Source organism: Mus musculus, chromosome 15 (assembly GCF_000001635.26).
Source record: "Mus musculus strain C57BL/6J chromosome 15, GRCm38.p6 C57BL/6J".
NCBI lineage: Eukaryota > Metazoa > Chordata > Mammalia > Rodentia > Muridae > Mus > Mus musculus.
The window spans coordinates 79,910,994-79,923,069 of NC_000081.6; the positions used below are offsets into that span (position 1 = coordinate 79,910,994).

General features: G+C 52.7%; 2 protein-coding genes across 11 annotated transcripts in view; one reads left to right on the forward strand and one right to left on the reverse strand.

Annotated features, from left to right (window-relative positions):
* Positions 1-7,225, forward strand: part of Apobec3 (apolipoprotein B mRNA editing enzyme, catalytic polypeptide 3) — a 26,161-nt gene extending 18,936 nt beyond the window's left edge. The window contains exons 8-9 of one of the 2 annotated variants that reach the window (XR_001781583.2): positions 109-199; positions 3,967-7,225. Coding sequence is in view for 1 of the 2 variants with exons in the window: in XM_017316806.2 (XP_017172295.1) it covers positions 109-129 (21 nt within the window). In the remaining variant the exon portion in view is untranslated. Of the gene's footprint in view, positions 1-108; positions 902-3,966 lie in introns of those variants that run through there. The other variant, XM_017316806.2, reaches the window with a different exon arrangement.
* Cbx7 (chromobox 7) overlaps positions 4,811-12,076 on the reverse strand; it is a 55,340-nt gene continuing 48,074 nt past the window's right edge. For 4 of the 9 annotated variants that reach the window (XM_011245690.3, XM_011245691.3, XM_006521144.4 and 1 more), the window contains 4 exons: positions 10,379-10,445; positions 7,760-8,111; positions 7,284-7,483; positions 4,811-7,057 (listed from right to left, as the gene is read on the reverse strand). In XM_011245690.3, the coding sequence (XP_011243992.1) occupies positions 7,326-7,483; positions 7,760-8,111; positions 10,379-10,445 (577 nt within the window). In that variant the 3' untranslated portion in view covers positions 4,811-7,057; positions 7,284-7,325. Of the gene's footprint in view, positions 7,058-7,246; positions 7,484-7,759; positions 8,112-10,378; positions 10,446-12,076 lie in introns of all 9 variants that reach the window. The other 5 variants (XM_006521148.4, XM_006521147.4, XR_384025.4 and 2 more) reach the window with 4 other exon arrangements.

Below are 12,076 nucleotides of genomic sequence, written 5' to 3' on the forward strand. Positions count from 1 at the left end.
AACCATCTGTAATGGGATCTGATGCCCTCTTCTGGCATGAAGGTGTACGTGCAGAGAGCATATATTTATAATCTTTTTTTTTTTTTTTTAATGTTCTTTCCTCCCAAGTCAAGGTCTCATGCATCTTAGACTAGCTTCAAACTCACTGTGCATTAAAGATGACCATGTACTCCAGATCTTCTGGTGCCTGGGATCACAGGTGGGTACCACTAGGTCATTTTCTGTGATGCTGGGGGCTAAACCCAGGGCTCTGCATGCTAGGCAAGTACTCTACCAACTGAGTAAGACATTTTTTTCAATCCTCAAAATCCCAGGCAGAACCCGAACCAAGCCCACCATCAGCGGTCGGGTGTTTGCCTAACTGGCAGGAAGCCAGGCAGCACCAACAATCCAGGGTCCTCGGTCAGCTTTGCGTGCTGTCAGCAAAGGCTGTGAGAGCGGAGCCTTTTCCCATTCAATTGGTTGCTTTGGAAAACACAGTGTTCACACATTGTTGCTTTCTTAGTGGTTTTCTGGGGTATGATTCGGCACTGGGGAGGTAGATGGGTGGGTGGCAGCTTGAGCGCACAGCTTTCTGCAGGCGGGGAGCTCTGGCTCCAACAGTGTAGATTCCTAGAGGTCTGAAAGCCGGAGGTGGGGGGTGGGAGATGGGGGCCAGAGCAAGTCTTGGTGTTCTATCACTGTGATAAACACCATGACCAAAAGCCACTTGGGAGACTTATTTGGTTTATACATCCCAATCACAATCCATCAAAGAAGGGAAACCAAGGCAGGAGCTAAAAGCAGGGGCCATGGAAGACTGCTACTTAGTGGTTTGCTCCCCGTGGCCTGCCCACTCTGTCTTCTTTCTTTCTTTCTTTCTTTCTTTCTTTCTTTCTTTCTTTCTTTCTTTCTTTCTTTCTTTTCTTTCTTTCTTTCTTTCTTTTCTTTCTTCCTTCCTTCCTTCCTTCCTTCCTTCCCTCCCTCCTGTCTTTCTTTCTTTCTTTCTTTCTTTCTTTCTTTCTTTCTTTCTTTCTTTCTTTCTTTCTTTCTCTCTTTCTTTCTCCCTTTCTTTCTCTCTCTCTCTCTCTCTCTCTCTCTCTCTCTCTCTCTCTCTCTCTCTTTCTTTCAGATTTATTTTATGTATGAGTTCACTGTCGCTGTCTTCAGACACACCACAAAAGAAGGCATCAGATCCCATTGCAGATGGTTGTGAGCCACCATGTGGTTGCTAGGGATTGAACTCAGGACCTCTCTGGAAGAGCAGTCGGTGCTCTTTAACCACTGAGCCATCTCTCCAGCCCTCACTCTGCTTTCTTATTCACCCCAGAAACACCCACCCAGTGGAGGCACCGCACGCAGCGGGTAGGGCCCTCTCATGTCAGTCATTAATGAAGAAAATGCTTCTTAGTCCATAGGCATACCCACAGGGCCATTCTGATGGGGACATGCGTGCATGTCCTCAGTTGAAGACCCCTCCTTCTAAATGATCGTAGCTTGTGTCAAGTTGACAACCAATCAGCACAGTGGACCACAGTCTTCACCAGTCTGACTGCTCCTAGAAGGAGCAACTGCATCATGCACGAGGAGAATGTCTCCCAGAGGGATACAGGCCCCACAAGCTGACACTCCCCCTCTCCCGCCCCTGCTATCAGCTCAGACTGCACATGGAATAGACTCCCTCCCAAAGATGTAGTACCTGGAGTGTGCCTAAAGGACATGGGAACATGGCCAGCTCAGCAGGCACCTGTGGGACAGAGGTCACAGGCAGGCCGGGACATTTGGTACCAGTCCCACCACAGTGATGTGGAGGCCATAGAAGCTGTATGTGAAGACAGCCTCCCCCCTCCCCAACCCCATCCACTCAGAACCCGTGGGGGCTGATGGTAACGTGCGGGAAAACACTTTAGGACAGCTTGGGTCTCTGAGGTGGTGGAAGCTTGGAGTGGATTTAATGTGAACAATTCCCTGATCCTCTTAATTTCGTCCTCTTTTTCATTGTTGTCTTATCTTTTTTTTTTTTTTTTTTTTTTTTTGTTAAAAAGTCTCACATAACCGAGGTAATTCTCAAAGTCCCTGCATAGCTTGGGCCAGGAGGTGATGGCACACACTTTTGATACCAGCACTCGGGAGGCAGAGGCAGGTGGATCTCTGACTGGGGGGCCAGTCCAGTCTACAGAGCACATCCCAGGGTTCCAGGACATGAGCCAAGGGTGACTTTGAGCTCCTGTGTTCTGCGTCCACGTTTGCAGTTATAGTAAGCAAGGGTGGCCATTGTGCCTGGCTTTTTGTTTGGCTTTTGAGACAGGGTTTCCCCTATTGTGATCCTGACTGGATGCTATTCTCTAATGTACATCAGGTTAGCTTCAAACGTATATACATCTGCTTGCCTCTACTTCCAGATTGCTGGAAAATACTTTGTTTTTTTTCAAAACAGGGTTTCTCTGTATAGCCCTGGCTGTCCTGGAACTCACTCTGTAGACCAGGCTGGCCTCGAACTCAGAAATCGCCTGCCTCTGCCTCCCGAGTGCTGGGATTAAAGGCATGCGCGCCACCACGCCCGACTGGAAAATACTTTTAAAGACAGGTAGGACCATGCTTGACTCAAGTCCAGGTTTCTAATAATTTATTCTTAAAACAGGGTCTCAAGATATAGACCAGGTTGGCCTCAAATTTCTGATCCTTCTTCTGCTTTGGCCTCCCCAGCAGTAAGGTCGTGAGTACACTGTTGATGTCCTCAGACACACCAGAAGAGTGCATCGGATCCCATTACAGATGGTTGTGAGCCACCATGTGGTTGCTGGGACTTGAACTCAGGACCTCTGGAAGAGCACTCAGTGTTTATAACCACTGAGCCATCTCTCCTGCAGCCCTTTAAGGTTGTGCTCTAAAGGACCACAGAGGACTCCCAGGAAATATGAGGGAGAGGGGGTTCATTGTGCCTCCATCACAGTGGGTGATGCCAGCCTCAGTCCTCACCAAAGCATCTGCCCAATGGCACAGCCGCTGGGGCAAGGCAGGGAGACGGGCAGGGGAGGCTAAGTGAGACTTCTTCATAGACAGCCCCTCCCAAAGCTGCCTCAAAGCCACTCATCTGTCAGAGGTGAGAACTGGGGGTGGGACCCAAATGGTGCTGAGCCTCAGGGAGGTTGCTTGATAGTGTAGAAGGTGGTTGGTCACCTTGGGACACCCGGCCCTTCAGAGCCATGGTTCTCAACCTGTGGGTCGCGACCCCCAGGCAAGCCATAGATCAGGTGTTTACATTCCAGTTCATAACAGAAGCACGATTACAGTTATGAGGTAATGACAAAATAATTTTATGATTAGATGGGGTCAATACAACATGAGGAACTGAAAGGGTTGCAGCATTAGGAAGGTTGAGGACCACAACTTTACAGTGATTCATATGTGCTTGTTCCAACACCTACTCAGACTTGGGTACATATTACCTGGGTCCTTGCTGCCATCTATGGGCAACAAGACACTGGGCTTACCCCATAAGCATTTCCCTTGCAGCAACTTCCAGTCAGCAAAGATCTCTTAGTGAGGGGGGATGCAGCTGTGTGGGCCTGGTCCGCAGACTCAACGCCCCACCCCGTGCAATACTATCCAGGGCAGCTGGTCTGTGGGGACAATGTGCTACAAAGCCTGTGTGTGTGTGTATGTGTGTGTGTGTGTGTGTGTGTGTGCAGATGGCATCTCTGTAAGATCTAGAACAGGTGCCCAGTGAATGCTGAATGCTGCCAGTCAGGAAATGGCAAGGGCTGGAGGCTAGATAGGGCCTTCATGCAGATGTAGACTCTGCTCCTTAGAACAGAGACATCCTTGCTGCCAGGCGAGCAGTGCAGGGGGCGCCTCAAAACCCTGCCGCTGAAGCTGGGTACTTGCCTCCCACAACCAGTGGGCCAATGGAAGAAACAACGCTAACATAGTATCTCATCGCTGCAAGGCTGCTACTGACCCCGAGGTTTACTGCCTCCAATCCAGGAGAGAGGAGCTTGCCAGAAGCTGGAGCTGAGTAGCCTCGCCATTCCTATTCCCGGTGGAGACTAAGACAGACAGTATCAGAGGCATGGCCTGGTAAGATAAAAGGGCTCTGGACCCCTCTGATGAATGCACTGACCTGTGGAAATGCCAGCTGTGGGGACTGAAGGAGAGAGATGAATACTGTCCACTGCAACCTTGGGGCCAGCACCAGCTCCGAGGACCAATGGCCATCCTACCAAGAAGCTTGTCTCCTTTGTTATTGTCATGGGCCACCTCTTTGCAGAGTCTTGGAGATTGTGGGCCCTCTGTGGAGTTGAGCTCAGTAGAGCAGTGGACACCATACCTCCAGAGGCTCTCCTGACATCACCTCTCATCTTGGCTGTGGACGGACATACCCAAGGTTCCTCTGCAGGTGTCAAGTCCTGCCTGTACAGCCGCGCAGGGCAGGCCATCGAGAGAACTAAGCAGTGCATGCTTTCTGCACTGCCTGTGTCGAGCTTGTCAGGTGTGCAGAGTCCATGTAAGTGCGCGTCAGCCTCATGACTGACCTGGTTCTCCAGCCTGAGACTGAACACTCAAGCTGCTGACACCCAGTCTTCTAGAACCAGCTACTCTTAGAAGATATAGAGGAACCGCAAGGTTCACGGCCACAGGCCCAGCCCTGACACGCTAGGCTCATTTCTCTCCTCAGCTGATTTTAATTGGGTTCAGAAGACTGGATGTCTATAGTCCCATACCATGGACTATAGTTGGGAGGCACGGAGTCCTGGGCTACGGTTTGAGGGTAAGGGTGGGGTATCACACAGTTATCACACCATCAAAACAAACAACCAGACACACAGAAGTCTCTAAAGACATTTTAATGTATTTTTTAATAATTTTTGCCTCATCTATCAGATAAATCATCTAAATAAATAGATGCTATACAGTCTTTTACCAATATCAGTACAAAAATAAAACTGCAGCCTACACCTGCTTACTCTTCCCATCGCACTCCCCCCGGGGGAAGGCCTATGCCCAATTCCTCCCAATACATTCAGGTCGTCTGAACAAAGCTCGTAGCTCATTCTGTGTGCAAAGGAAGCGGTCTTGCGCAAAGACCTGGTGGCCAGGTCTGGCCCGCCATTTATAAAGCAAAATCGATACCACCTCGCTGACACCGAGCTACTTCCTCGGTAGGCAGGAGGTGGAAGGAACTTGGCAATAAGATCACCATCTTACCAGATGAGAACCACGTGGGCCAAATGGGCTCAACTGTGGCACTGCACAAGTGTCCACACCAGAGGTTGAGGCACATCTTCACCCCAACCCAGGGAGGGGGAAGTTCAACCCAACCTCTACATTCAAATATGCAGGGGGAGGGGTTAAGAGATAGGCAGGTGGTCGCCACTGCTGGCTCATGGAGTACTGGCCCTGTATGGGGTTAGTGTATGTGGGTGGAGAGGGGGCGTGTTACTGTCCACTTGGGTAGCTTCAGGCTAGGAGAAGCCTGTGTATAGCCACTCGAAGCCTTCTGCCATTCTCCCTAGGCGGCCAGTTTCCAGCAGTTCAGAGCTACATGGCTACCCTGAGGGATATCCAGCCTAGTCCACAATCTCCAGGGACTGGTGGGTTTCATAAAGGGCCCCGTGAGATAAAAGGTCACCGCCTACTGCAAAAGACAGAAGGCAGCTGCTTGGAAAGCCCCCCCTGGGGTCTCATGATCAAAATTCAAATTGTACAGGCATTTAGTCCCATGCCCCTAGGGATGGGAAGCATGACACCGAAGGGATTCTGTCCCCCAATATGGTGGGCCATCAAACCCAGCAGCAAAGAAAAGCTCCAGCCACCCTCACCTCTCTGGGAGCTGGGGCTTCAAGAACACCAAGGTCTCCCCACCTCCAGGTTCCTGTAGCCTACTGGCTGAGGTTCCTGTCTCTCCTCTCTCTGGCCCACCCAGACATCCTCTAGATTCAGGTCACCCACAGATGACGGCCACCAACGGAAGCACTGAGTTAACCCTGGACCATTAAGACTAAAGGAGGGGGAGACCAGGGACTAGAGAAGGAAGAGGATAGAGTCGCAGACAGACACGGGGCAGGGTAGTGTTTAGAAGTCATCCTGCCCTTGTTCATACTGACTCTGCTGGCCTCCTAAAGACACAGCAGAATTGGTAGCTGCTAGGACCCAGCCATATAGGTTCGTATGGTAGCAGCGGGTGTGTGAGCAATGTGCTCTCGACAAGGGAGGGAGCCGTCCTCAGGTAGGAAGCTGTCAGCCTATAGGGCACCTGTGCAAACCAGCAAACCGCACCCCCCCCCTTGCCAAATCAGGACCACACACTTGTGTGCAACCTGATTCATGTTCAACCCCCACAAGGTGGGAGGGGTCATCCATCCTTAGCCATGCCATTCAGGTTGGGTGGGGAGGGGGACAAAGAAGACAAGGACTGCCCTGAGAAAGTGGTGGGACACTCCCTCCCTGACTGCCCACATACCACTGGCACCCATGGGTGCCCAGATCGGCTGATTGGCAGGAGAGGGCAGAGAAATTGGGGGGCGGGGCTGGAAAGTCACCTGAGTCAGAAAGAATGTGAACTCCTGTGGGAGGAAGGGTGGGCCAGGTGGCTGTGAGCCTGTGTGGAAGCATCTGCACCTTGCACACCAAAGCCTGGTCCAATTGGCGGCTCGGAGATGACAGCCGACAGATCCTGTCACATGACCTACGTGCAAGGCGGAGCAAGGGTGCCGCGGCAAGTTCTGTTTGTGCTGTGAATGGTGTCATGTTCAACTGGTCAGTTTTCTAAAGGTGTGCATGTTGGGGTGTCCGGATGTGTTCATGGGCATCTCTACACAGGCCAATGGCAGGGAGACAGCACACTCGGAGGAGGCTTGGTGGGCAGCCTCTTCCCTGGTCCAGCCCGTGCCGGTTGTCCTGATCCTGTCCCCGGTGGCCAAGGCCGGCCTCTGTGTCCCACCACAAGGCTGGAGTGGAAAGTTCATAGTAAAGACCCACGGCAAGGGACAGGGAAGGGACACCACCAGAAAGCTGGGGTGACTGCCTGAGGCAAGGTCTGGACCTCCTGGGCTCCTCCGGCTCCACGGATCAGCCTCTGAAAGATAATGACAGAGGCGTACTGGGCAGGGTAGCCTGTCCCCATCTGCCCAGGAGATGAGACCCAGACAACACTGGCCTTCCCCCCCTGTTTCTGAGGCCTCTTTGTAAACAACCGTCGGGGAGCAAGGGCGGGTGCTGGGGTCTTCCCCGTGCTTCTACTTTTTTAAAAAATAAAAATATTTACCCTGCTCCCAGCCCCTCCTGTCTCTGGAAATCCTCACCCAAGCCCCAAGAAGCACAGTTTTAAGAGGGGAAGCCGCTATTCACAGCTTCTCGTTGCGGTCTCGGAAGAAGCCCTCGGCGGCTTGAGCCTCGCGGAAGGTGACGGTGACGGAGTTGGCGGTGATGTCAGTCACGGTAACTTCACTTGAGGGGAGCGTGGGTGTCCAGGGAGGCGGCCCATTGGTCAGGTCTGCTTCTGCTGCAGCCATGGAACAAAGACACGGGTGAGGTACAGGCACCACTCGGCACCGAGTGGGCAGTCAGAAGTCGTGAATGGTAGCACGCTGCCCATCCCCCCACACGCTTGAAGCAGGATGCTTTAGGAGGGCGCATGTGCACCTGCCTAGCTAGCTATAGCAGAATGGGCAGGGGCCAGGTCCAGTCAGTCCTGCCTGCTCCACTGTTGGGTTTCCAGGCCCCCTGGACAGGGGTCAGGGACCTTCCCGGCTTTGAGGTCTCAGGATGGCTGACTTACCCTCCTCCTCGGGGGCTTGCTCCATAGGCTCCCAGTCTCCGGGGGTCTGCACAACGTCTGGGGCTGCTGACTCCTGCAGGGAGAGCTCCCGTCGATGGCTGTGACTCTCCAGGTGGGGCCCGCGTGGCGGGAACTTCTTGCGTGAGAGCCGCAGGTACTTGTGGGCTTTGCGCGCCTTGCGGAGCGGGAATGGCAGGGTGGGCACCAAGGGGCCCTTCTCCACCAGCTCAGCGACCCCTGCCTTGACCACCCCCATGGGGCTCCCGCTGCGGAGCGGGCGCGCCAGAGAGAAGCAGAGCTTCTCATTGCCCTTGGCTTTGTGGGAGCTCCGCAGGTCCATGCTGTACAGCCGCTGCAGGGGCAAGCCAGGGCGTGGCAGGTCAGCCCGCCCCCCTCCACTGCAGTACCTTCCCTCTCGCTGTAATTCCCCGGATATACTCAGCCTCATTGGCATCTGTCCCACCCTCCCCTATCCACGGGCCACAGACCATACTAGACATAACCTACCCTCAAACCTGCTCAGCTCAGTTATCTCTCTGGGTCTCAAACGTGGGCCTTGTCTCCCTAGGGCTGAGGGTCAAGGCTGCAGGGGCTTACTCCTTTGATCCACAGCAGAAGGGCATCAAGCATACACAATGAAAACCAACACAACAGGGGTAGGGCCACAGCTCGGGCCTGGGTTCGATATCAAGTGCTATTTAAAACTAGGTTTCTAAAGTAGACACACTATAGATTTCCTGCCTTTTAGGAGAGAAAACTTGCCTCCCAAGGAGCCTGGAAAGCTGAAACAGTAGCCCTTCAACAAGACTGCAGGAGTGAAGGGAGAAGGCACTGCTGGAGTGGGGGGGGGGGCAATCCAGCTCGCACAAACAGCACCCCACCTGCCACTGCAGACAAGCCGTTCCTGGGCTCTGGGGCTGCCTTCGGCCCACTCTAGGGGCCGAGTCTCTTCTGCCAGCTTAGCCTTGGTGAAGGAGAGCAGGAGGGTACGCTGACATACCTAAGGGGCTGGAGCTCTAGAATGGGGAGTCTTGTCTTTCCAACTTTGGGTAAAATTTGCACAGATTAAAAAACAACAACAAACAAAACAAAACAGCAACCTAGTGTGAGGAAGGTCCCACAGTAGTCTGCATTTTCTGCCCCATGCCACCAGAGGCCAAAAGTTCCATCAAGAGACCATCAAATGCAGCCTCGAGAGCACACACTGTCATGGTGCCCCCTGAGGCAGTGGTGACACATGACAGTCCCACGTGCCACCCTGACTGCTGATCACCTGGCAAGTATGGGTTACTGGCAGGCAGAGAAGGTTGACACAGGGGACCTCAAGGCTTTCCCTGGGCCCAGCCCTCACCCTGACAGCTCCAGATCAGAGCTGGGTTCTACTTGTTGTGTGACCCCCAGGCAAACTCCCAAGTCTTGATGAGACCTGAGCACCTCATCAAAGGCTGTGTCCAGCAACACTACCTTCTGGGCTTTTCTGCAGTGTGACTTCGGGCAAAGCCATAAAGATTCCTTACTTACTCTGATTACCCACTTGACACAGAAACTCATAGACATGCTGTGTGTCCCCCCACACAGCAGGACCTGTCAACCTCTAGCACTGTTTCACTGACCCTGAGAAGCAACCAGGCAGCTAAGCTTCCTGCCCCAGCCCCAAAACAGCGTGACTGGACTTGAGACTAACATCACTCCACAACCGGCTGAGGCAGCACCTTGTGGACCCACAGAGACCACGGGACACGATAGCAGTTGGTCACACAGCAGCAGATGACCTGACACATCTGCCCTGCTCTTTGATACACAGATGGAACCTGTCCGCTGTGTGACCTGTGCTGAGCTTGTGTCTAGCAAAGGTCATTTTCCTCCCTAGGGCCTGTTTATGCCACACCCTGTGGATCATCCCCACCTAAAGACAAGCCATCCTGTCCAGTAGGGAGAGCCCGAGATAACCCAGCACCAGGAGTGGTTAAACACCCAGGAACCGCAGATGCCCCAGTGGGCCTGACAGAGCCAGGAACACGTACTTTCGTCCACCCCCTTGCAGGTGAGAAAATACTCAGCCCTGAGCAGAATCACTGAACTGTACGGTGGCTTCATACTCTTGGCTTCTTTGCCAAGACTTTCGGCAGCATCATGAGAATGAACAGAAACATTTGTAAGGCAGGGAAGAACAGGCTTCATGGCATCTTCCCCCATCCAAAAAGAACATGGTTCCAGAAGTCTGCTGTTCCAAGGTCACGGTCAGGATGCTAAAGGTCTCTGGTTCTTGGATTTTGTAATCCTACCTTGCCATGTTTCCTCAATGCTAAGACCCTCAGGTAGTTTGCGTTTAGAGTTTTGGAGGATCCAGAAGGCTTATTCACATCATTTTAAGCTCTCAGAGGTTGGCTGTCTGTCTACCCTCAGGCCCACCGGAGTCCCCTTCCCAGGCTCCAGCTCCACATGTGGCCTTTGCAAGATCCCTTCTATTGAAATGTAGCCACTGAGTGTCTCACTCCACAGTACCCTGGGGTGCTGCGTAGGGTGAGAGAGTGGGCCCAAGGGCCAGTGCACATGCAGGGGGTGGGGGCAAGGCAGGGTTGGGCAGGGCGAGGCAGAAGGCTCAGAGGCAGTGGTTACCTGTAGCAGAAGCCGCCTGGGTTTCGGACCTCTCTTCCTATACCCCGAGGCTCGGTCTCTCTCCTCCCTAGAAGTGTGAGGAAGGTAGCAGAAGAGAAAAGAGACACTGGTGACATCTGAGAGGAGCAAGGTGTCTGCTTCACCCCCTCCTCCATCATGTGTTTGGTTGGGGACATCACAGGCCACCCCACGCTCCTCCCCACTGCTCTGTGGGGCCGTAACAGTGGGGTTGACATTCAACTTCTGTCAGTCAGAGACAGCCCACACACCTGGGCATGGTGGCGTGTCTATAGTGCCAGCCCGTGGAAGGAAGAGGGTTGCCACAAGTGTGAGGACTACACAGTGAGATCTTGTCTCAGAAAACCAAGACTGTCCATAGAACTCTGTCAGTGACAGAGCACTGGTGGATCTCAGCCTTCCTCATGCTGCCACCCTTTAATACAGTTCCTCACGTTGTGATGACCCCCAACCGTAGACGTATTTCAGTTGCTACTTCGTAACTGTCATTTTGCTACTGTTTATGAATTATAATGTAAATAAATATCTATGTTTTCTGATGGTCTTAGGCGACCCCTATGAAAGGGTCATTTGACCCCCTCTCCAGGTTGAGAACCGTTGCTCCTAAGAACTTAGGGAGCAGAAAGAAACGGTAGGATACAACCATACTATCGCAGTGAGTTAAGAGAAATGATGAAGGACTGGAGAGAGAACTCAGTAGTTTAGAGCACTGGCTGCTCTTGTGGGAGACTCAGGTTCAATTCCCAGCACTCATATGGCAGACTGTAACTTCAGTCCCAGGGGATCTGACACCCTCTTCTGGTCTCCAGAGGTATGGCATGTAATGCATTCACACATACACATAACATAAATATTAAAAGAACAAAGGTTCCTAGGTGGCAGCGGCGCACGCCTTTGATGCCAGCACTTGGAAGGCAGAAGTGGGATCTCTATGAGTCCAAGGCAGTCAGGGCTACAGAGAGAGGCCCTGTCTTGAAACATAAACAAACAGTGATAACAACATGCTTTGAGGTGCTTCCAGAAGCCTCTGGGGAGAAGCAGGGCTGTAGCAGTGAGGGGCTGCCCAGGTCAGCTGTCACGGGTGCTGTGTGCAAAACTCCTGACAAGCCCCTCTAACTGCCCACATCGCTTCAGTCTCCCTACCTTTCCAGTGACACTCTCAGTCCTGTGTCTGGAGAGTATCAAAAGGAGCCAAATAAAAACAGTTTTGAGAACAGAACTACATTGAGCAGCACACGCCCTATGTCCAGCAGGGGGGGGGGGGGGGGGGGAGGAGGAAAGTGCACAGGAGTCCCAGCTCTGGGTGGCACGGGGCTACAGGGCCATGGCAAGGGCTGTGGAAAAACCTGCATTAGGGGTGAGGGTGGGAACACTGTTGCTATCTCTCAGCTAGTAAAGGGGATGAATTACTTTGAGAACCAATGCAAAGTGTCCTTTGCCCTCCCTCACAGTGCACTGTGGTATGCCAATGCCCGCCTGCCCGCCTGCCTGCATGTAAATAGATGGTATTTTAAAAATGGCATGTTTGGGGCTGGTGAGATGGCTCAGTGGGTAAGAGCACCCGGCTGCTCTTCCGAAGGTCCGAAGTTCAAATCCCAGCAACCACATGGTGGCTCACAACCATCCGTAATGATCGACTCCCTCTTCTAGAGTGTCTGAAGACAGCTCAGTGTACTTATA